At 56.0% G+C, this 23,708-nt stretch overlaps 1 protein-coding gene across 50 annotated transcripts in view; it reads left to right on the top strand.

The window, feature by feature from the left end:
• The window catches only part of SCAP (SREBF chaperone), a 50,199-nt gene that overhangs the window by 23,096 nt on the left and 3,395 nt on the right, over window positions 1–23,708 (top strand). For 2 of the 50 annotated variants that reach the window (XM_051806059.1, XM_051806057.1), the window contains exons 5-21: window positions 6,082–6,302; window positions 7,437–7,542; window positions 8,365–8,537; window positions 9,276–9,402; window positions 10,686–10,798; window positions 11,485–11,579; window positions 12,020–12,118; window positions 13,199–13,411; window positions 16,247–16,656; window positions 17,654–17,845; window positions 18,614–18,809; window positions 19,103–19,547; window positions 19,616–19,838; window positions 20,420–21,002; window positions 21,244–21,329; window positions 21,956–22,038; window positions 22,743–22,909. In XM_051806059.1, the coding sequence (XP_051662019.1) occupies window positions 6,082–6,302; window positions 7,437–7,542; window positions 8,365–8,537; window positions 9,276–9,402; window positions 10,686–10,798; window positions 11,485–11,579; window positions 12,020–12,118; window positions 13,199–13,411; window positions 16,247–16,656; window positions 17,654–17,845; window positions 18,614–18,809; window positions 19,103–19,547; window positions 19,616–19,838; window positions 20,420–21,002; window positions 21,244–21,329; window positions 21,956–22,038; window positions 22,743–22,909 (3,532 nt within the window). Of the gene's footprint in view, window positions 1–6,081; window positions 6,303–7,436; window positions 7,543–8,364; window positions 8,538–9,275; window positions 9,403–10,685; window positions 10,799–11,484; window positions 11,580–12,019; window positions 12,119–13,198; window positions 13,412–16,246; window positions 16,657–17,653; window positions 17,846–18,613; window positions 18,810–19,102; window positions 19,858–19,887; window positions 20,234–20,419; window positions 21,003–21,243; window positions 21,330–21,955; window positions 22,039–22,742; window positions 22,910–23,708 lie in introns of those variants that run through there. The other 48 variants (XM_051806081.1, XM_051806071.1, XM_051806082.1 and 45 more) reach the window with 48 other exon arrangements.

Below are 23,708 nucleotides of genomic sequence, written 5' to 3'. Positions count from 1 at the left end.
TCCATAATGACCCAAACTTTAATATAAACACAATCACTAGGATGAGAAGCAAGGAGGTCAATACCAACAGTGTGATAACAGGATGAAGCATTTGGTGGCAGATTCTGGCAGCTGCAGGGGCCCACCCAGACAGGGTGTCTCACCAGGGGTGTTCCCCGTCCTTTTTCACTCCTTTTGTCACACAGGATATTTCTTCTGCATTGTGATAGGCAGTAATTAGCTTTTTGTCCATTTTCTTGAGCACCTTTTAGTAATTGTCTCAAGTCTCATCTTGCAGCAGTCCCTTTCACTGGTGTGAAATTCATGCTCGTGGGGGCAGGCTGTAAATCCTGAATTAGAATATAATTAGATTCTAAAAACTGATAGCAATTAAAATTGTGTTTTGTTACGTTAACAAAATTACAAACACAAGCATTAGAGCCATTACTTGTATCTGCAATGACATTATCTACAAGCACTGAATTACACAAAGTTTTATGGAAGCATATTTTTTATTAATATATATGAGCACTGTTTTTAAATTTTCATTAGGATAAATTTTAATTTACCCTAATAATTTTAATTTAAATTATAGACATTTTGCTCAGTGTCTGGACAAATGCCTGGGGCTTTAATGGTGTTACCTTCACAAACAAATCCTTGTTGCCCTCGTACAGTACATATATTAGCATCAACAGTTTGTTATTTATTTTCATCTTTTCAGGTTCCTCCTCTGTGCTGTAGAGGGCAGAGCACAGTCCTGTGTGGTTTGGTTTTCAGGCAGTGGCTGGGTGTGTTCCATGGCCCAAAGCCCTGTGTTGGCAGCCCAGAGCTGGGGCTGTGCTGGGCTCAGAGGTCAGACTGGCTGGATACCACCAGCATCCCATTTTCTGTTTGAATCAGTTGGATTATTCCAAATCACCTGTTGAGTTTTGTTGGGTGAGGTGGTTTTTCCCTTCCCCTTTCTTTTGAGAAGGCAGTTGTTATTGGCTGTACCCCTGGGCACATCTGAGAGCCACAGGGGTGTTTGTCTGGGTGATGCCAAGTGCATCTGTGATCAGCTGCTGGTCTTTGGTTCTTTTTTTTAGCCAGTTCTCTCTCACTGCAGTAACAGGTTTGTTAGAGGCCACTGATTAGTTCCCAAAGTTAAAAGGGAGAAGTCTAGAGGGTTGTTTGGATTTCCTGAGGTCGGGGGTGATTGCCCCAGTTTGGTAATTGATACCTGAATATTTGAGAGCTCACCTACCAGAGCTGCCAGTGCTGTTCTCAGGATGTCACCTGCACCCCACACATGGGGTTGGCAGGGATGTGAGCAACCTGGGTCATGGTGGAAATATTTTGCACCAGCAGCTTGACTCACTGGGGGACTGAAGGCCCAGGCTCTGTTTAAAGGGGTTTTTTAAAGTTATGTCAGGATTTGTGCTTAAAAAGCAGGCATATATTTATTTTTCTTTTGTAGTACAGTTTACAACGTGTAAGAGTGTTCTTGTGCATTTAGAGCATCATTTTTAATTTAGCATCCTGTTGAGATGATGTTTTTGTTAATTCCTTTTAGGGACAGAAAGAGTGGATTTCCACTCTTCTTTGTGATGCTCCATTTCTGTTTATAAAAAGCAGCTTAAGCATAAGTATACTTAGAAGTACACGTTTTTTATTTATGACCACCCTGTCACACATGAATTTTATAAAATTAAATGATAGTTTTATGGCTTGTTTCTGTTATAAACAAGATGCAAGCACAGGTTGTGTTAAAATAAACTTGGTTTTCCCTTTTTTTTTTTCCAGTGGATAAATTGCTCTTATCACATTCTGTTAACAATGATTGATTAGCATAGGTAACAGAAAGTAAGGTAAAATAAAAAGTACTTAGGAGAATATAAGTATTTTCTTTTTAAAAAAAATAGTTATAGGTTTTTTTATATTTTATTTGCAGGTCATATTTACATTCTGTAGTTATCTTTCCTTTTGGTTAAGGAAGGAAGAAAAAAAAAACTAGTTACCTGAGGAAGAATTGGAAAGGTTAACACATATTTACATAATTTCATATATGCATAAATCTTGGTGTCTACTTCCAAGTTATATTTGGTTGAATTTTTAATTTTTTTAATTGATTGAAATAAAGTTATATATATTGATAAGGTAAAAGGTTTTCCCACACTATTGTTTTATTTAATAAAGACAAAAGAAAAGACAAAGTGAACTTATTAAAATTTAAACTAATAACACATAAAATGGTTTATTTTATATAACTTGGTTGTTAATAGTTGGTCTTCCAACAAGTGGCTCTTGATGAAAACACAAACACAGTACGAGAATTAATAAACTAATCATCTAAATAATTATTAGATGTTTCATCAGTCTCAGGCGGTTCTGATTCACTCGTAGCTTGTGCCTATAAAAAGATGAGGTGAAAATTCGGCCTACTACAAATTAACCATTGAAAAACCCCGAAAAAACAATTTATGGAGTGTTGACTTGGTTTCTGTGCACATCCCACAAGTTAAAAGAGTTCCAGGGCAGTTTGCTGGCAGTGTCCTCAGTCATGGGGGGGGTTGCACTCCTGGAGAAAGAGGAAAAGGGAAAAAACCCCAAGCCCCGGAGGGGTTTCTCTTCCAGTGAACACTCAGCAAGTCGTTCAGCACAGTCAGACACTTTTATTTCATTGTAGGTGACAACCAGCTGGGTACAGGAACAGAGAGGGGGTGTAAGGTCACACCATTGCTGAGTGCCCTTCCTGCTTTTTGAGGGTGTTCCTGGGAAAGGGAAAAGAGAAATAGGCTGGGTTCACTCCTGAACCAGCCAGGCTGGTCAGAAAGAGGGCTTTGAGATCCAAACAAAACCCCAGCTGCTGCTTCCCGAAGAGTTTGCCACTTGGATTTACAGTTTGTGCCCAGGTTTGGGGGTGGATCTCCTCTGGGATCGGAGAGAGACCCTTGTAAAAACCTTGTAAAAACCTGACACAGTCCCTGTTTGAGCTGGGTTGCCTTTAGGGGTTTTTTGCAGCTCTGCCTCTGTCCCTGGAGCCGTGGGTTCCCTTTAGAGAGAGCACTTGCTGGGTTCACTGCGGTGCCTGCAGCTTCTCAGCACCCCACTGCACTGCTGCGGGCTGGGTTTCAACTTCACCTGATTCAGGGTCAGGTTTTGAGAGTTCAGTAGCAGTCAAAAAAATCAGGGTGCATTTTTCTGCAGCAAAAGGGAACCCACGGGTTTCTCTTTGCGGTTTTCCCCAGACAGGAGGATTCCCAAAGCCCGAGTGAGCGCTGACCCCTCTTTCTTTGGGCATCGTTCCCACGCCGGGAGCACCTGAGGGGCACGCTGTGTTTTAGCTGTCGAGTTGCTGCAGAGACGCATTTGCAGACAAGTGCCTGCAGTGAAGAGTCCCCAGGAATTGTTTTCCCGAGTCCTTTTGGTGGGTTTTGGTCGCCTGGCAAACCCTGCCTTCAGCGAGTTTAACACCTGGCAGTTGTTGTTAATGCACAATGGTTTAACAGCAGCAGGGTTTGTTCTTTTTAAGCTGTTAGCACCTCCTTTACCTGCAGCTCCTTTTGTTCCCGGCCTGCTGCGGGAAGGGGAAACGTGAGGTTGTTCACTTCAGTTCTAAACAACTTGTTTTTAGCCACCAGTTCAGAAACTGGAGTTTTCCGTTTTTCTCCCGTTTCCCTCTTACAGGATGACGATAACTTTAATACTTTACTGTCTGATTCCAGACCCACATATTCAACATCACCAATCAGTTTAGAAGCAGGTGAATCTTTAGATTTTTGTTGTGCACCAAACACACTTCATTGTTGGAATTGTAACTCCAGTTTCTCTGTATTTTCTTGCATTTTTGCCACCTCTGTTGGAGAGCAGGAATCATCGTGCAGAAAAGCAATTCTAACTTTCATTAGAAACAGAGTTTTCTGTGGTTTTGTCACAGCAAATATGCCCTTTCCAGATTCCCATAGCTGGATGAGTTATTGACTTTGGGGCTGTTTGACTCCAGCAGTTTGTTTTTCTGGCAGTGGTTTCTCTTTGCAGTTCACAGGTGGAGTTTTAAGGTGGTTCAAGCATTTCAGAACTTTTCCTTTAGCTTTTTTAAGCATTTCAGTGCACTCCTGCTCCACTTGGGAAGAGGTAAATTTGCATTTTTGCCAAAGAATATTCCTGACACCCCACCTTCCTGGTACCATTTTCTGTCACCTTAAAAGGGGCAGAAAAGAAGAATTTTCTGTCCAGCCTGTATTAATTTATCAGTGTCTGTCAGTGTCCCCCAGGAGATCAAAGCCTTTTAATGTCCAGAACATTCTGCTGCTGTATCACCTTCACTTAACAGATTCCCCAGAGGACAGGAATTATTGGTACCTTTTATGTAAGGACTGCACCAAAAGTGGTCAGAAAACCCCTCAGCAGGTTCCTCCTATGAGTTATTTCAGCACCTGAAAAGGGACTCACTCGAACAGTTCACAAAATAACACCTTTGTTTATACAAGTTTGTGAGGTTCACTGTGTCTGGAATAGGGTCTAACTGCAAAAACCCCACACTTAAACTGTGTAGTGATAATAATAACAGTAATGCAAAGCGTAGGCTCACACACTGAAGCAAAAGCAACTAACAGAGAAGTAAAACAACTGAGACAGAATAAGTAAAGCAAAAAACTGAAGTGCACACCATAGAGCAAAAGCAACTTACAACGAAGTAATCAGGAAAAATTTTGAAGTGCTGTGGAGCAAAAGTAAAATGAGTGTCTGTGTATAAGGAATAGCTTTTGCTCGGGCCCAATCTCTTTTTATACCTTTCTCTTTAGGCAGTTGGAGAGGCTGTAGTCAGTAACCTAATTTTGGGGTGATAGACAGATGAAATAGGCCCAAGGGTCCAGTTCCTGGGTTATCTCTGTTTCTTCCTTTTAATCCTTTTATCAGTTTTTGGGAATGTCTCCCAGTGCTGGGGTTTTCCAGGAAACCATCAGGAGGGTTTCTTTTCTTCTTTTGTGTGGCCTTATCTGTCACCTTACACATGGTCAGCTGGCTCTTCCTGGAGCTACCAGAGGCATCACTGCATCAATCCCTTTAAATTGTTCTTCCCAAAGCTGTTGTCCCTACAAACACCCTCTTTCTGGGTGTATTTTCCAGTCTTGTCTTTTGGTAGCTGTGACTTCTCCGGGTGTCCTGCCATACAGCCACTGGATGCAGGTTCTGGAGGGAGCCCTCACAAGGACAAATCATCATGTATTGATTTCTGTGTTTGCTCTTTGTAGTTATAGAAACAATCTCCTCTGGAACCACCTTCCTGTGACCTGCGAGGCCGGAGCCAGCAAGGGCTGGTCTCTGTTATTCACTTGGCCTCTGCTCAGTACACCTTTCCTGGGCAGATCCCACCAGTTTCTGTATTCCAAGGAGGGAATTGTCTCTTCTGGACCAGCAGCTCCTCCTTGTCTGTCCAACAGCTGGTTCTGTCACTGACCCTTCACACCAGGGCCTTGTGCAATCCCAGGCTGAGTTCTGCTTGGATCAGTGCTTGATAAGGATTCTGTCACTGTGGCAAAGGAAGTCTGGGAGCAAACACAGGTTCCAGTTCATACCAGTTACAGCTCTGTGGATTTCTGAAGCCCTAAGGTTCAGAAGTTCTCCTTTCCACACAAAGTAGGGGAATTGGGAGGACACCACAGCCAGGTGAGACATTGCATCCTTGGAAGGTTTTAGAGCACTCTGGGCACCTCACAGGATCCACTTCAGGAGGGCTGGCCAGGATTCCTGTGACACATCCTGTTCTGTGTGTGGAGAGAGGTGTGCAGAGGGGTTTGGGGGCTTGGAAGAAGAATTCCAGGGAGACAATCTCTCTGTTGAGTGGAGAATGTGCAAGTGGGAATCGCGTCACTGAGGATGGGGGAGCAGTGAGAGCTGTGTGTGCAGGCAGCAGCCAGAGGAGTGAGGGTGGAGTTCTGGAGCCTGTGCCTAGTTCCAGGGAGAAGCAGGCTCCTGGTCCTCAGCTGTGAGGAAGAAGAGCAGCGACACAGTGAGGAAGGTGCTGGAATGTCCATCTCGGCGGCTTTGCCTTTCCTTAGGGAGAGTTAAACACACACAGGGCAGTTTGGGTCCCACTCCCCCGTGTTTGCCTTTCAGTTCTGGAGTCAGGAGCTTGGAGGAGCTTTGCCTGCAGGTCACAGATCTCCTGCCTGGCCTCAGGAAGCTGCGGAACCTGCTCCCGGAGCACGGCTGCCTGTTGCTGTCTCCGGGGAACTTCTGGCAGAACGACCGGGAGCGCTTCAATGCCGACCCAGACATCTTCAAAACCATCCACCAGCATGAGCCCAAGACCCTGCAGACGTCAGCCACTCTCAAAGGTGAGGTGCTGCAGTGCCACAGGAGCTGTGAGAGTTGCCCACGGGTTCCATTGTTATTCCATCCTCGCTAATTCCAACATCTGGATTGCTCCAAGTCCCGATTTGGGCGTCATTTTGTCACTCACAGCAGCTGAAAGCAAGGTGCCCAATCTGTGACAGCTCTTATTTTATATCTGTGTTTGAGCTCAGAATGTGGAAGATGAATAATTCACTCAGTCAGGCTCCTTTCTGCAGGTAAAAATAGCAGCTGTTTTGTTCCTCTCACTCCACCCAAGCTCCAGCCTGGCTTTTCCCTCTGTCACACTCCCCGTTGTCAGGGATAAATGAACATTCATCCTGCTCCCCTGGGCCTTCACTGATGGTTCCCTGCACACAGCCCGAGCTGACAATGGAGATCAGAAATGTATTTTTCCTCTCTTAATTAAAAAAAACCCCTCTGACTGTGTGTGGGATCGTTAGTGGCTCCATAATGCCAGAGGAAATGGTGTATTAAATGCTGTTTCAGTCCTTTGGTTTTAAAGGAACTTTGTACCTGTCAGGAAGTGTAAAATGTATAATGGGACGTGTCTGAAAAGGGAGTTGTAACCCTGAAGTAAGTTTGCTTTAAAGGTTATTTTTGAGCATCCAGAGTGTGAGCACACTGAGGATGGAGCTCGTGGAGCCTGTGTGAGAGCTCACTTGCAAATGAAATAGAGGGAGAATCATGGAATCAGAGAATTGTTGGGGCTGGAAAAGCCCTCTGAGACCATGGAGTCCAACCATTCCCCAGCACTACCAGGGCCACCACTGACCATGTCCCCAAGTGCCACATCCCCAGGGCTTTGAAATCCCTGCAGGGATGGGGACTCCCCCCTGTCCAGCCCCTCAAATGTCCTGTGCCTGGGGACCCCAAAACTGCCCTGGGACTGGAGGTGGGGCCTCAGCAGTGCTGACACAATATCTGACCCAATATCTGTGATGCTCCATCCCCACTCCCTGCGCCGGGTGTTGCCCCCCATCCGTTGGTGTCACCGGGAAGTGCTTCCATCAGAGCAGTCCCCGCTGTTCTTCACCAGGCACAGCCGTGTGCCCTCTCCTCGTGTCCTGCTGTCCCCTGACTGCTGTCCCCTGACTGCTGTCCCTGTGTCCTTGCAGACCTGCTGTTCGGGCTGCCCGGGAGGAGCAGCGGGGTCAGCCTGTCCAAGCGGCAGCGCGTGGTGTCCTACACCGTCACGCTGGCGCTGCAGCGCTACGACTCCAGGTGAGGCACAGCCCAGCTCCCCGGGGCCTGGGGCTGCTCCCAGAGAATGGGCTCTTTGCCCCACTCACCACTGCCGTGTTTGCCTTTAGTCTCCGTTCTCCTGGGGTTTAGAGCACTTTGGACCCCCCGAAGGAGCTGTTTGGGAGAGAAAACTCACCGTGTTTTAAGGAGATAAAATACGATCGGTTCTCAGCTCCTCATGAAAAAATATTGTCTGTAATATCCAGAGATGCCACTGGGAATTCCTGTGGCATCCAGAGTCCAGTGGGGCTGGTTTGACCCAGTTCCCTGCTCACAGACTGGTTTGCTTCCCAGTAACCACTGGTTCCACCGGTGAAAGCGCTTTGGCAAAGCCAGCATAGATCAAGTGGATCTGAGGACTCAGTGCTGCACAGAATTCCCCAAGGGATGCCTGGGGTGGAATTGGCAGCTCAGGAGTCCAGACCTGCTCTACAGGACCCCACAGCCCCCAGGGCTGTCGTGTGGCACCTCTCCCAGCCATTTTTACACAGAATTCTGTGATTCTGTGGAAATTCTGGGGGTGTTTGAGACCACGGCGTGTCCTGTTCCCCAGGGCCCAGATTCTGGCTGATGAGCCTTTGCTTTAAATAGATTTGGAGAGAATGAACAGCAGATCTTGGCAGGAATCAAGGTCTGTGAGTTTGGGCCACCCAGGAACACCCTTGGGAGTGAGACTGGAGAGACCCACGCCCTGTCAGTCCAAGTGAATCTATGGAGCCGCTTCCTGCTGGGCTCTGGGAATTGTGTGTGGGTTCTGGGAGCAGTGTGAGGGACCTGCTCTGCTGCTCTCCCCCTGTGCAGGTTCCTGAGCAGCCTCCGCTCCCGCCTGAAGCTGCTGCACCCCAGCCCCAACTGCTCCCTGCGGGAGGAGAGCGTGGTCCACGTGCACTTCAAGGAGGAGATCGGCATCGCCGAGCTCATCCCGCTCGTCACCACCTACATCATCCTCTTCGCCTACATCTACTTCTCCACACGTAGGTTGGGGGCCTTGCAGGCTGGGGGGCCACTTGGGCACCTCCCAGCTCCTGTGGGGCCAGGGCTGCTGATCAGCAGGGCCCCCATGAGGCACTCCTGGCTGTGGCACTGCCATTCCCGCCTGTCTCAGCAGCAGTGCTGCTCTTGGAATGTTACCCTGGACTCTCATGGAGACAGTTCATAGTCCTTTTTATCCACTTTCTGCTAATTTGTCCCCTTAGCCAGTGTGGGGTTATTCCTTGGGATACACCTCCCCATCCCTGGAAGTGTCCTGGTCTTGTGGAAGGTGTCCCTGCCCATGGCAGGGGGTTGGAACAAGATAATCCTTAAGTTCCCTTCCCACCCAAACCATTCCGTGATTCTGTGATAACTTCTGAGGTGTTTTCTGTCTTAGGCACCTTTTAAATGCCATAGGAATGACTTTTTTCCCCGGATTATTCCATCCATTATCAGACAGGTCAGACCCCTCTGGCCACATTTCAGTTCCCTTTTTTCACCCCTCAGTGCTGGGCTGGGATTGCTTTGAGCTGGGAACCAGCACTGTCCTGTGTCCCACCCGTGTGCTGGGAGGCTCTGGGAGGCTCTGGGAGCTGCACCTCAGGCACTGACACTGAACTCCCCTTTCCTGGGGGCCGGGGGGTCTGGGTTACCTCCTGAAGTCAGTCAGGATGAGGGTCCCTCCTCCCTTAGTGTGGATGCCCTGGGCTGTTCCTGCTAATCCGTGCTGTGTTTTCCAGGGAAGATCGACATGGTGAAGTCCAAGTGGGGCCTGGCTCTGGCTGCAGTGGTGACAGTGCTCAGCTCCCTGCTCATGTCCGTGGGGCTCTGCACCCTCTTTGGCCTCACCCCCACGCTCAATGGAGGGTATGTCCAGCCCCTCTGCCCGGGGGGATGCACGTGGGAGGCTGGTCAGTGCTCCTGGGGTATCAGTCACACACTGCCCTGCACAGGCACCATCACAGCTCTCCAGGGATCAGGGGGATGTGTTTCCCTGCTGGCCAGAGCCCAGTCCTCCGGGAGGTTCCTCACTGCTGAGCAGTTGGCTCTGTGTGCCTAAAGCAGAAGGAATTGTTGGGAGAACGTCTTGTTCATAACCTGATTTCCCGGAGCTGAGCAGGTTCTCCCACACCTCCTCCTGTGCCTGCACTGTCTTTGTTTGAGGATTTCCAGCCCTTTCCTCACAGCAGTCTCCTGTCCCGAGGTTCTGCCTGCAGGGTGTTCTCCTGGCTCCCCCTGGCAGGTTTAGGTTATTGTGCTGCCTGCAGGGTGTTCTCCTGGCTCCCCCTGGCAGGGTTTAGGTTACTGTCCTTCCTGCAGGGTGTTCTCCTGGCTCCCCCTGGCAGGTTTAGGTTATTGTGCTGCCTGCAGGGTGTTCTCCTGGCTCTCTCTGTCAGAGTTTAGGTTATTGTGCTGCCTGCAGGGTGTTCTCCTGGCTCTCCCTGGCAGGGTTTAGGTTATTGTGGTTCCTGCAGGGTGTTCTCCTGGCTCCCCCTGGCAGAGTTTAGGTTATTTATGCACAAAGCACGTGCACAGCTGGGGTTGTTCCCGGTGCTGTGGCTGGAGAGCAGAGCTCCACCACCTCCTAGCTGAGAAATCCCTTCATGTGTCTCTTCACTGTCCAGGGTGGGATCACTCAGAGACCCCCAGGCTGGAAGTTTGGCCCACAGGGTGTCCAAGCCAGGCCCTGCCCCTGCTCCTCACCTGGGAATTCCAGTTGGAAAGCTGTGTTTGCTGTGGTGCTGAGCTGGGTTTTATCAGATGGTCCCTGTGGAGGTGGGACACGCTCCCAACCCCCTTCCTGATGACTAATTACCCCCAAGTCCCCTGCAGTGTTCCAGGTCCACCCCTCTCTTTACACCTCCTTGTACCAGGTGCTGGAGAGTGAGGGCTCTGTCCCCACCCTGGGAAGCACCAACACCAATGCAGTGGTGCTCCACAAGGGCCACTTTCCAGAAATTCCTGCAGCTTTGCAAAAGTGGGGATTAAACACAAACCTTTTCCCCCATCCCAGTGTGACCCTGGGAGAAGGGACTGGGCTCTGGGGGTGTCTCCTCACCTCAACTCCGGGCTGTGTTTGCTGCTTCAGCTGCCTCTTTCCTCCTTTCCACCCTGGATCTCCCCCTCAGCTCCACTTCTGTGCCCTGCAGGGAGATCTTCCCGTACCTGGTGGTGGTGATTGGCCTGGAGAACGTGCTGGTCCTCACCAAGTCCGTCGTCTCCACGCCCGTGGACCTGGAAGTGAAGCTGCGCATCGCCCAAGGTGGGGGCTCTGCTCTGGGAGGCTCCAGGGAGGGAAACCTGGGAATCCCAAGGACTGGGAGAGGGGGAAAGGTCTGATTCTGCTCCATGGGGGAAAACAATGTGAATGGTTCATCTTTTTGTCCCGTTTTTAACTCCGAGAAATAACATAACCCTGTTGTTGTGGGCACTGCTTTTTGGGGTTGTGGACTGAGACATGGCTAAATAAGTTTAAAAACAGAGTAGTAAGGGAGAGCTGGATCTGCTGGTGTAATATTGAGCACCTTGTCCTCGTGTCAGGGATATCCTGAGTGCAGTCCACAGGTGGTACCAAATTCTCCTGAATTGTGACAGAATTATCTTTTCCATTCTCTAAACACTCTGTGCCTGAGTGAGGATTTGAGTGTGCCCAAACCATGGATAAATGGAACTTGCAAACCTCAAAGCTGTTTCTAACCATCAGGGAGGAGAGAGCCCAGAGTGATGCCCAGAAAAATCTTACCTAGTTTTAACAATAACAAAACACAAAGGTGTTTTGCATCCCAGATGGAAAGCAAGCCCCAAGACCTCAGTGGGCCTTTGCACTCTGGAATTTTAGCCTGAAAGGCCCTTCTTGCCTGTTGTCTGTGGTTCTGAAGAGGGGAAATGCAGTTCCCTTTGCTGGCACCAGGGAAGAGGCTCCTTTGACCTGTCCCTGCCTTTCTCCAGGGCTGAGCAACGAGAGCTGGTCCATCATGAAGAACATGGCAACGGAGCTGGGGATCATCCTCATCGGGTACTTCACCCTGGTCCCGGCCATCCAGGTGAGTGTGGGGAGTGGGACAGGGGCTCGAGGCACAGAGCCATGGAACTGCTTGGCTTAGAAAAGCCTCGGAGACCACTGAGTCCAACCAATCCCTGGCAATGCCGTGGCCACCTCTGACCTCGTCCCCAAGTGCCACATCCTGTCCCAGTTTCCTGTTCTCCTGCCCCCCTGCCCTGTTCTGCTGGCAGTGTCCTGTTCCCTGTCCCAGTGTCCTGTTCCCTTCCCAGTGTCACCGTGGGTGCTCCTGAGGCACACGGTTTGTGGCTAAAAAGAGCAAAGAATGAGAATCTGAATAAAATGAGATTTCCCAGCCCTAAACCCCTCAGTCACTCTGGGGTTTGTCAGTGGAACACCCAGCCCTGGGCTCTGGGCAAGGCTTTGCTGAGTTCCTGTGTTCTGGGGTAGAAATCAGAGCTGATCCCTGTCTCCCACCCACAGGAGTTCTGCCTCTTTGCCGTGGTTGGCCTGGTGTCCGACTTCTTCCTGCAGATGTTCTTCTTCACCACCGTGCTGTCCATCGACATCCGACGGATGGAGGTGGGGAAGGGACACGGGCCGGCCTGGGCTTCCTTCCCTGCTGTGCTGGGGGACTGAAGGGAGCACAGCCTGGGACTTTCACCCTTCAAACAGAAAAAACCCATAGAATCAGAGGATCATGGAATCGTTAAGGTTGGAAAAGACCTTTAAGATCATCAGGTCAAACCATCAAACAGCACCACCACCTTGGTCACCACCGTGTCCCCAGGTGCCACATCCAGGTGGCTTGTAAATCCCCCCAGGGATGGGGCCTCCAGCCTGTGCCAGGGCTGGACAGCCCTTTACAGGAATAAATTTTCCCAATAGTTCATCTAAACCTCCCCTGGCACAACTTGAGGCCGTGTCCTTTGGTCCTGGGGGGCCTGAGCTGTTAAAGTTCCTGTGCTTGCCCAGTTACACTCCCAGGGATGGGGACAGGACACCTGAGGGAATGAGACACCCTCAGGAAGGACATGGAGCTGTTGGAGTGAGTCCAGAGGAGGCAGCAAGGTGATCAGAGGGCTGGAGCAGCTCTGCTGGGAGGAAAGGCTGGGAGAACTGGGATTGTTCAGCCTGGAGAGGAGAAGCTTTGGGGTGACCTGATTGTGGCCTTGCAGGGCATGGAGGAACCAACAGGAAAGATGGAGAGAGGCTATTATCAAGGGATGGAGGGACAGAATGAGGGGGAATGGCTTCAAACTGACAGAGAAAAGGGTTAGATGGGATATTGAGAAGGAATTCTTCCCTGTGAGGCTGGTGAGGCCCTGGCACAGGTTGCCCAGAGAAGCTGTGGCTGCCCCTGGATCCCTGGAAGTGTCCAAGGCCAGGTTGGAGCAACCTGGGCTGGTGGGAGGTGTCCCTGCCCATGGCAGGGGGTGGCACTGGATGGGCTCTGAGGTCCCTTCCACCCCAACCATTCCATGATTCCCTGATTCTCAGTGGGTGTGCTGGTCTGGGGCACGGCTGGAAGGGGCTGCGGTCCCACCACGGCCAGGGCTGGGGGAGAATCTGTGCCGGGACATTTCCCTGTGGGACCTCCCCGGAGGTTCCCTGCCCCTCCCCGGGGCTCCCTCCCTCACCGTTCCCTCCCTCTGTCCCCAGCTGGCCGACCTGAACCGGCGGGTGCCCCCGGAGTCCATCCTGCCGCCGGGGAAGCCGCCGGGCCGGCCCCGGGCCCCCCCCGCGCGGGCGAGCGCGGCCAGCCCGCACACCATCACCCTGCAGCCCTCGTCCCTGCGCAACCTGCGCCTGCCCAAGCGCCTCCGCCTCATCTACTTCTTCGCTCGCACCCGCCTGGCACAGCGCCTCATCATGGTACCGACGGCCCCCACGGGGGATCCCTCAGCCACATGGGGGGATCCCACAGCACACAGGGATCCCTCAGCCCACGGGGGGATCCCACAGCCCACGGGGGGATCCCACAGCCACACGGGGGGATCCCACAGCCACATGGGGGGATCCCACAGCCCACGGGGGGATCCCACAGCCACATGGGGGGATCCCACAGCCCACGGGGGGATCCCACAGCCCCATGGGAGGATCCCACAGCCCACAGGGGGACCCCACAGCCCACAGGGGGGATCCCACAGCCACACAGGGGGATCCCTCAGCCCACGGGGGGGATTCCTCAGCCCACAGGGGGATCCCACAGCCCCATGGGGGGGATCCCTCAGCCCACGGGGGGATCCCACAGCCCACGGGGGGATCCCACAGCCCACGGGGGGACCCCACAGCACACAGGGGGGATCCCTCATCCCACAGGGGATCCCACAGCCCCATAGGGGGATCCCTCAGCCCACAGGGGATCCCTCATCCCCACGGGGGGATCCCACAGCCACACAGGGGGATCCCACAGCCCACAGGGGGATCCCACAGCCACACGGGGGGATCCCACAGCCCACAGGGGGATCCCTCAGCCCACAGGGGGATCCCTCAGCCCACGGGGGGACCCCACAGCCCACAGGGGGATCCCACAGCCCACAGGGGGACCCCACAGCCCCATGGCAGGGATCCCACAGCCCACAGGGGGAATCCCACAGCCACATGGGGGGATCCCACAGCCCCACAGGGAGGATCCCACAGCCACACAGGGGGATCCCACAGCCCACGGTGGGGATTCCTCAGCCCACGGGGGGATCCCACAGCCCACAGGGGGGGGATCCCTCATCCCACAGGGGGATCCCTCAGCCCACAGGGGGGATCCCACAGCCCACGGGTGGATCCCTCAGCCCACAGGGGGATCCCACAGCCCCATGGCAGGGATCCCACAGCCCACAGGGGGATCCCACAGCCCCCACAGGGGGATCCCACAGCCCCACGGGGGGATCCCACAGCCCACAGGGGGATCCCACAGCCCCACAGGGGGATCCCACAGCCAGACAGGGGGATCCCACAGCCCACAGGGGGATCCCACAGCCACACAGGGGGATCCCTCAGCCAGACAGGGGGATCCCACAGCCCACAGGGGGATCCCACAGCCACACAGGGGGATCCCTCAGCCACACGGGGGATCCCACAGCCCACAGGGGGATCCCACAGCCCACAGGGGGGATCCCACAGCCAGACAGGGGGATCCCACAGCCCACAGGGGGATCCCACAGCCCACAGGGGGGATCCCACAGCCCACGGGGGGATCCCACAGCCACACGGGGGATCCCACAGCCCACAGGGGGATCCCACAGCCCACAGGGGGATCCCGCAGCCCCACAGGGGGGATCCCACATTCCCACAGGGGGGGAATACCACATTCCTACAGCTCCTTGGGCCTCCACAGGGGGGGATCCCACATTCCCACAGGGGGGGAATACCACATTCCTACAGCTCCTTGGGCCTCTGCAGGGGGGATCCCACATTCCCGCAGGGGGGATCCCACATTCCCACAGAACCTCTCAGGCCTCCACAGGCCTCGTGCTGCCCCATGGTGAATGGAAAATCACCCACTTTCCATAAGCACCTTTAGGAGACCGTCTGAGCCTTGGGATGATTTTTACAGGCAGAAATCGTGGTCTGCTCCTGCAGATCCTGGGGGGTACAGACATTTAGGGGATATTTTTTGCTGCATGAAGGGCTTCAGGCTTTGCCTTTTGCAGGTGTGGCCGCAGTGGTTACACCAGTGACTGCCCCTGTTCGGCCCTCTGTGTCTGGGTTGGATGTTTCTAATGGAATTAGGGGAATTCCCAGTCAGCCACCACTGGCAGTTCCAGTTAGATCCCCCCCAGTCCTGGAGCTGCTGCCATGTGCCCTGCTCAACTGGGGATCCAGAACCCCAACCTGAGCCGTTCCAGCCCTGTCTGGGGGTGTCAGACCTGCCCAAACAGGGTCCCTGCTCCCAGCATGGAGTCCCCTCCCTGCTGTGTGTTTTGGGGGCAGGACTGGGGCTCTGACCATCACACGGGTCAGGACAAGCAGTGTCTGTGTTGTGGGTGTGCTGGGAGCACTCCCAGCCCTCGGGAGGGTCAGTGCTGGAGCCAGGCTCCGTGGGGAGGGGGTGGGTGTCCCTGTGCCTGGGGAGCCGTGGGTCAGCCCCCAGAGGGGCCGTGGGTCAGCCCCCAGAGGGGCCGTGGGTCAGCCTCCAGAGGGGCCGTGGGTCAGCCCCCAGGGGAGCCATGGGTCAGCCCCCAGAGGGGCCGTGGGTCAGCCCCCAGAGGGGCCGTGGGTCAGCCTCCAGAGGGGCCGTGGGTCAGCCCCCAGGGGAGCCGTGGGTCAGCCTCCAGAGGGGCCATGGGTCAGCCCCCAGAGGGGCCGTGGGTCAGCTCCCAGGGGAGCCGTGGGTCAGCCCCCAGAGGGGCCATGGGTCAGCCCCCAGCAGGGTCAGGGGTCAGCCCCCAGGGGGGCCGTGGGTCAGCCCCAGCAGGGCCGTGGGTCAGCCCCCAGCAGGGCCGTGGGTCAGCCCCCAGAGGGGCCGTGGGTCAGCTCCCAGGGGAGCCGTGGGTCAGCCCCCAGAGGGGCCATGGGTCAGCCCCCAGCAGGGTCAGGGGTCAGCCCCCAGGGGGGCCGTGGGTCAGCCCCAGCAGGGCCGTGGGTCAGCCCCCAGAGGGGCCGTGGGTCAGCCCCCAGGGGAGCCGTGGGTCAGCACCCAGCAGGGTCAGGGGTCAGCCCCCAGCGGGGCCGGGGCGGTGGCACTGAGAGGTGTCTCTGCTCGCCCCGCAGGCCGGGACGGTGATCTGGATCGGGATCCTGGTGTACACCGACCCCGCCGGCCTCCGCACCTACCTGACGTCCCAGGTGACGGAGCAGAGCCCCCTGGGAGAGGCAGGGCTGCCCCCCATGCCCGTGCCCGGGGGGGTCCTGCCCGCCGGCGACCCCAAGCTCGACCTGTCGGTGTTCCCGTCGGAGCCCATCCAGCTGCCCGAGAACCAGACGCAGCAGCGGGAGCAGCAGCTGGAGCCCAACCAGCCCCCCTGGGCCCCGGGGGCAGAGGGCAGGGGGAACGGGCAGGGCGAGCTGGGCACGGAGGCAGAGGTGACCTGGGGAGCGGAGGACGAGGAGATGTGGAGGAAGCTTTCCTTCAGGCACTGGCCAGCCCTCTTCAGCTACTACAACATCACCCTGGCCAAGAGGCAAGTGGGCTGGAATGCCGTGGGCACTGGGACTGGGGGATTGACCCCAAGGGTTGGTCTTTCTTCTGTCCTTTGTCCTCCTGGGTCACAGAACTGGTTCCACGGGGTCACTCCAGCAGTGTTTGGGAGGAGCTGCTGAGCAGGGCCTGCAGGGGCAGAGCTCCCAAACTCTGCAGGGCTGTTCCTCTGGGAATCAGGGTTGTTCCTCTCTGTGCTCTTGGGTGCTTTACGTGCTTGGGGTCTTCTTGGACCCTGGAGGTGAAGTTTAGAATTTTGTAAAACAATAAGAGGAGACTCAGGGGGAACTTCTCACTCCTGACAGGAGGGTGGAGCTGGGGGATGTCAGGCTCTGCTCCCAGGGAACAAGGGACAGGATGAGAGGAAACAGCCTCAGGCTGTGCCAGGGGAGGTTTAGGCTGGACATCAGGAAGAACTTCACAGAAAGAAGCCTGGTCAGGCATTGGAAGGGGCTGCCCAGGGCAGGGGTGCAGTCCCCATTCCTGGAGGGATTTCAAAGCCCTGTGGATGTGGCACTTGGGGACATGGTCAGTGGTGGCCTTGGCAGTGCTGGGGGATGGTTGGACTCGATGGTCTCAGAGGCTTTTCCAACCTCAGTGGTCCTGTGATTCCATAGTCTGATCACCTGTAAGTGGTGGGGATGGTACATGTGAGGAAGAGACATCTGAGCTGAAGAACCTTCTTGGAGAGATCTCCTGGTTTGCAGTGCACAGGAAACTGCACCAGATCATTGTATCCTTGCTTAAATCCATGGGATCCTTATCTCACCAGGAGTTCATCCCACTGTTGGCTCTTTGAAGGGTTAAGACCTGGGAAATACCTTTGGAGAAGAATATTTCCAAGGAGATCTTTAGTTTAGAACACCTGGAGTTCCTGACCGAAAGCACCCGAACCCTGCCCTGGCTGCCTGGTCACCTGGAGGGATTCCTGTGTCCCTGGTGTCTGTTCCTGAGCTGTTCTCCCCTCTCCCCCCCTTCAGGTACATCAGCATCCTGCCAGCCATCCCTGTCACGCTGTACCTGAACCCACAGGAGGCCCTGGAGGTGCGACATCCCCAGGAGGCCTCGCGCTACCACCCCTTCCTGGCCTCCAGCAGAGGGGATCCGGACACCGGAGCTCAGCCCGACCACACAGCCAAGCTCCAGGGCCACCAGGATGTCACCCTTTACAAGTAAAATGTCCTTGTCACAGCCTTCTGACCCTCCTCAGCCCCGGGGCTGCTTTGGGCTGGGACACCAACACATACCTGTGGAGCTCCAGGGCCAGAGCCTGGGCTGGGACACTCGGGGCACAGCTGAATTCATCTCCCCTGGCAGGGGCCCATCAGCTGAGGGCAGGAGTGGGCTCTGCATCCAGCCTGTTTATCACTGGGGAGCAGGGATGGGAGACTGATTTTGGGTATAAATGCCATGATTTCAGAGAATCCCAGACTGATTTGGTTTGGAAGGGACCTTAAAGCTCATCTCATTCCAACCCCCTGTCCAGGGCAGGGACACCTTCCACTAGCCCAGGTTGCTCCAAGCCCTGTCTAACCTGGCCTTCAACACTTCCAGGGATGGGGCAGCCACCACCTGGACATCATTTGATAATGATTTATGGGGTGTCAGATCAAACTCTGGTGCAAGGAACTTCCTTCCCTGCCTGAATCTGCAGGTGCTGAGCACACTTTGGATTATCCCAGTCCCCATCCAGTGGGGACTTAGTCTTAGTTGCTCTCTACTTTCCTTAATGAAAAGCCTCAAATCTTGTTGAAATTGTCATTTTCCCATTAAAAACCCCTTTAATTTCCAACAAATTTGCTTAAAATCTTTCTCACACCGGGACATTTAGAGCAGCGCACGTGTAATCCTGGCACAGGATTTTTCAAACCCGGAAATTGGATCCCTCATCTCTTTTCTCTCCCCCTGTCCTTGTCGTTGTGTCTGTGTGTCCCCCCCAGGGTGGCTGCTCTGGGTCTGGCCTCGGGCATCATCCTGGTGCTGCTGCTCTTCTGCCTGTACCGGGTGTTCTGCCCCAAGAACTACGGGCAGAACGGGCACGGCCGCAGGAAGAGGGGGGACCTGCCCTGCGACGACTACGGATACTCCCCCCCCGAGACCGAGATCGTGCCCCTGGTCCTCAGGGGCCACCTCATGGTACGTCACAGTTGGGGAGAAGTGTACCTGTCAAAGGATATGGGAGCACGAAATCTCCTGCAGCGCTTTCCCACCTCCTGGGACTCGCTCTGGGCTCTCTGCAGGTCCCGTTATTGCCTCGTCCGGCCTGGCCTGGGACACTTCCAGGGATATCCATGTTCTCGGTGTCCCTCGGTTCCTAAACCAGCCAGTTCTGACATAAAATCTGTCACCTCTGCATTCCTCAGCCACACAAGGCTGTGGTCGGGCTCCAGGGCCACACTCAGCCGTGCCTGTCCTTCCTTCCTTGGCAGGACATCGAGTGCCTGGCCAGCGATGGGATGCTCCTGGTCAGCTGCTGCCTGGTGGGGCAGATCCGCGTGTGGGACGCGCAGACGGGCGACTGCCTCACTGTCATCCCCAAACCCAGGTACCATCCCCAAACCCAGGTACTGCCCCACCATCATCCCCAAACCCAGGTACTGCCTCACTGTCATCCCCAAACCCAGGTACTGCCTCACCGTCATCCCCAAACCCAGGTACCATCCCCAAACCCAGGTACCATCCCCAAACCCAGGTACCATCCCCAAATCCAGGTACCATCCCCAAACCCAGGTACCATCCCCAAACCCAGGTACCATCCCCAAATCCAGGTACCATCCCCAAATCCAGGTACTGCCTTACTGTCATCCCCAAACCCAGGTACCATCCCCAAACCCAGGTACCACCCCCAAACCCAGGTACCATCCCCAAACCCAGGTACTGCCTCACCGTCATCCCCAAACCCAGGTACCATCCCCAAACCCAGGTACCATCCCCAAACCCAGGTACTGCCTCACTGTCATCCCCAAACCCAGGTACCATCCCCAAACCCAGGTACCATCCCCAAATCCAGGTACCATCCCCAAACCCAGGTACCATCCCCAAATCCAGGTACCATCCCCAAACCCAGGTACTGCCCCACCATCATCCCCAAACCCAGGTACCATCCCCAAATCCAGGTACCATCCCCAAACCCAGGTACTGCCTCACTGTCATCCCCAAACCCAGGTACCATCCCCAAACCCAGGTACTGCCTCACCATCATCCCCAAACCCAGGTACCATCCCCAAACCCAGGTACTGCCCCACCATCATCCCCAAACCCAGGTACCATCCCCAAACCCAGGTACCATCCCCAAACCCAGGTACTGCCCCACCATCATCCCCAAACCCAGGTACGGGCACGGAGCCCCTGCTGCTCCTCCTCCTCTGCGGGGGAGCAGCTCCGCTGGCTCCTCGGGTTCCATCTGCTCAGGGATCACCTCTGCTGGATCCTGAGATCCCTCCAGTCTGAGGGATCACCTCTGCTGGCTCCTCGGGTTCCATCTGCTCAGGGATCACCTCTGCTGGATCCTGAGATCCCTCCAGTCTGAGGGATCACCTCTGCTGGCTCCTTGGGTTCCATCTGCTCAGGGATCACCTCTGCTGGATCCTGAGATCCCTCCAGTCTGAGGGATCACCTCTGCTGGATCCTTGGGTTCCATCTGCTCAGGGATCACCTCTGCTGGATCCTCGGGCCCCGCTGCTGAGGGAGCAGCTCCGGGAGCAGCCCTGCAGCAGGACATGACTGAGCTTTATCCCTCCTTCCAGGCTGCGGAGGGACAGCAGCGGCATCTTCGACTACCAGGAAGGCTGGGATCAGAGCCCGGACAGAAAGAACGGGCTGGAGGACTCCTTTGAGACCAGCCACCAGCTCAAGAGGCTGCTGGGCCCCCCCCAGCCCCCCCTGTTCTGCGACCAGCCCGACCTCACGTCCCTCATCGACACCAACTTCTCGGAGCAGGTGAAGGCGGCCGAGTCGGAGCCGCGGCTCCGGGCCGTGGGCAGCCGCCACAAGGACACGGGCTACGACTTCAGCAGCCTGGTGGGGAAGGTGTACGAGGAGCACGGCGGCTCCGGCTGCAGGAGCGTGGCCTTCCCGGGGCTGCCGGCCCCGCTCGGCCCCGCCGGGCTCTGCGGGAGCAGCGGCCGCGCCCCGGGATGCGGCTCCGACGAGGGCGGGGGCGGCCGCCGGCGCAGCCTCGGGGACCGGAGCCTGGGGGACGAGCCCTGCGCGGGCTGCGAGACATCCGCACCCCTGCCGGCCTGGGGAGGGGACCTGGACAGCTCCGTCTGGAGCCTCGACCTGCAGGGACACCTCATCGTGGCCGGCCGGAGCAACGGGAAACTGGAGGTGAGGAGCAGGGCTGGGGTGATGGGAAGGTGGAGGGGAGGGGCAGGGATATGGTAACGGGAAACTGGAGGTGAGGAGCAGGGCTGGGGTGATGGGAAGGTGGAGGGGAGGGGCAGGGATACGGTAATGGAAAGGTGGAGGGGAGGGGCAGGGATACGGTAACGGGAAGGTTGAGGTCACACAGCTCCAGGGGCACAGCCCAGAGAGCTGTTACCTGGTGACAGTGACCCCTCCTCCCCAGGTGTGGGATGCCATCGAGGGCACCCTCTGCAGCAGCAACGAGGAAGGACAGTCCGGAATCACAGCCCTAGTCTTCCTCAACAACAGGTAATTCCCTGGGCAGGGCTGGAGATCCCCTGCCAGGGTGGGCCAGGACCCAGCCCCGACCTCCACAGCAGCTCCAGGCTCAGCTGGGAAGTCACTTCCTCAGAACCATGGAATGTCCTGAGTGGGATGGGACCCACAAGGGTCATCCAGTCCCACCCCTGGCCCTGCACAGACACCTCAGCAGTCCCACTCTGTCCCTGAGAGCGTTTTCCAAACCCTCCTGGAGCTCTGGCAGCCTTGGGGCCATGCCCATTGCCCTGGGGAGCCTGGTCAGTGCCCACCACCCTCTGGGAAAGGAACTTTTTCCTGGGATCCAGCCTTATATCCAGCCATATCCTTCCCTGTGTCCACCTCTCACCAGCTTTTCTGGCTCCAGGTCTGCTCCAGCAGCCACTTCTTCATTCTTCAGTTTCCCCAGCAGCAAAATATCCAGAAGGTTTCAGGGCTGGGAGAGCTCTGGGTCCCTGGTTCCTGTGGCTGCTGTTGCAGAGGTGCTGCCATGGGGCAGTGGGTTCTGAGCTCTGTAATCTCCCAGCCCTGCTGGGAGGACCCAGGAGTGGGTGCTCTGTGCTCTGCCCATTCTGGGGGCTCGGGGGGGCCTCTCCTCACCCCCTGTTTCCCCTCAGGATCGTGGCTGCCCGGCTGAACGGCTCCTTGGATTTCTTCTCCCTGGAGACACACGCGGCCCTGAACCACCTGCAGTTCCGAGGTGAGCAGGGCTGGGAGTGTCTGCACTGCCCTGTGCTCCTCCCTCTTCCTCCTCCCTCTTCCTCTTTGGAGCTGACTCCTCTCACACCCTCTCCAGCTTTAGCAGTAAGGGCACCCTGTGCTGCCAGGGGCCGAGGAGAGGTGAGGGGTTCTGGGGCAGTTCCCTGTGCAGGGAGTCCATCCCCATGCTGGTTTTCCCCAAGGCAAGGGGCTGGAGGCTCCAGGCTGGAGGCTCCAGTGTGCTCCCAGGGTCAGCTCTGCCCTTACCTCCTTCCTCTCCCACTTATTTCTCAGTTTTCACTCATTCCCAGCCCAGGGCCTCAGCACAGCCACAGGTCTCAGGGGGTAACTGCTTTGAGCACAGGGGTTCCTTCAGTTCTGGAGTGGATGATTTAGATGGGAAGGAATTCCTGGCTGGGAGGGTGGGGAGGCCCTGGCACAGGTTGCCCAGAGAAGCTGTGGCTGCCCCTGGATCCCTGGAAGTGTCCAAGGCCAGGTTGGACGGGGCTTGGAGCAACCTGGGCTGGTGGCAGGGGCTGGCACTGGGAGATCTTTCAGGTCCCTTCCCACCCAACCATTCTGGGATTCCATAACTCTGCTGAGCCCCTCCCTGTTCATGAGCCCTGAGGGGCTGCAGCTGCAGCCCGAGGGTTCCCTGAGGGGCAGCCCCAGGTCCCTGCAGTGCCCTCAGCTGTGTGTGTGCAGGGGCCCCGGGCCGGGGCAGCGTGCCATCGTCGCCGGTGCTGAGCGGGGGGGCCGTGGTGCTGTGCCAGCTCACCCACAGCGTGGCCTGTGCCCACCACAAGCCCATCACGGCGCTGAAGGCGGCGGCCGGACGGCTCGTCACGGGCAGCCAGGACCACACACTCAGGGTGAGAGCGGGACACGGGGACTGGGGACTGGGGACAGGGCACGTGGGGACACGGGGACTGGGGACAGGGCATGTGGGGACATGGGGACCTGGGGACAGGGCACATGGGGACACAGGGACCTGGGGACACGGGGACCTGGGGACAGGGCTGGGCTCAGCCGGGGCACAGCTGAGCTCTTTGTGCACAGGGGAAAGCTTGGGGAGGGGGCTTGGAGCCAACCCGGCACATCCCGGAAGCTCCACAGGCTCTGTCTGTGCCCGGATGTGGCACCAGTGCAGTTGGAAGGACAGAGCCCGTGAGTGTCACCCTGAGTGTGGGATCCCTGTGGGAGGGGTGACTTCAGAGGATCATGGAATTACAGAGTTTGGAAAATGCCTCTGAGACCATGGAGTGCAACACTCCCTCAGCACTGCCAAGGCCACCACTGACCATGTCCCCAAGTGCCACATCCACAGGGCTTTGAAAGCCCTCCAGGGATGGGAACCCCACCACTACCCTGGGCAGCTGTGCCAGGGCTGGACAGCCCTTCCCAGGAAGGAATCTTCCCTGTATCCAACTTGAACCTGCAACTGAGGCCGTTCCCTCTCCTCCTGTCCCTGTTCCCTGGGAGCAGAGCCCGACCCCCCCCGGCTGCCCCCTCCTGTCAGGGGGTTGCAGAGCCAGAAGGTCCCCCCTGAGCCTCCTTTTCTCCAGGCTGAGCCCCCCCAGCTCCCTCAGCTGCTCCTGCTGCTCCAGCCCCTTCCCAGCTCCCTTCCCTTCCCTGCACACGCTCCAGCCCCTCAGTGTCCTGTACTGGACA

This window comes from Manacus candei, unplaced genomic scaffold, assembly GCF_025592945.1.
Source record: "Manacus candei isolate 608988 ecotype Guabito, Panama unplaced genomic scaffold, ASM2559294v1 h1tg000066l, whole genome shotgun sequence".
In the NCBI taxonomy this organism is placed as follows: Eukaryota; Metazoa; Chordata; class Aves; order Passeriformes; family Pipridae; genus Manacus; species Manacus candei.
The sequence above is the reverse complement of the archived record's forward strand: the minus strand, read 5'-3'. Positions and strand labels throughout refer to the sequence as shown.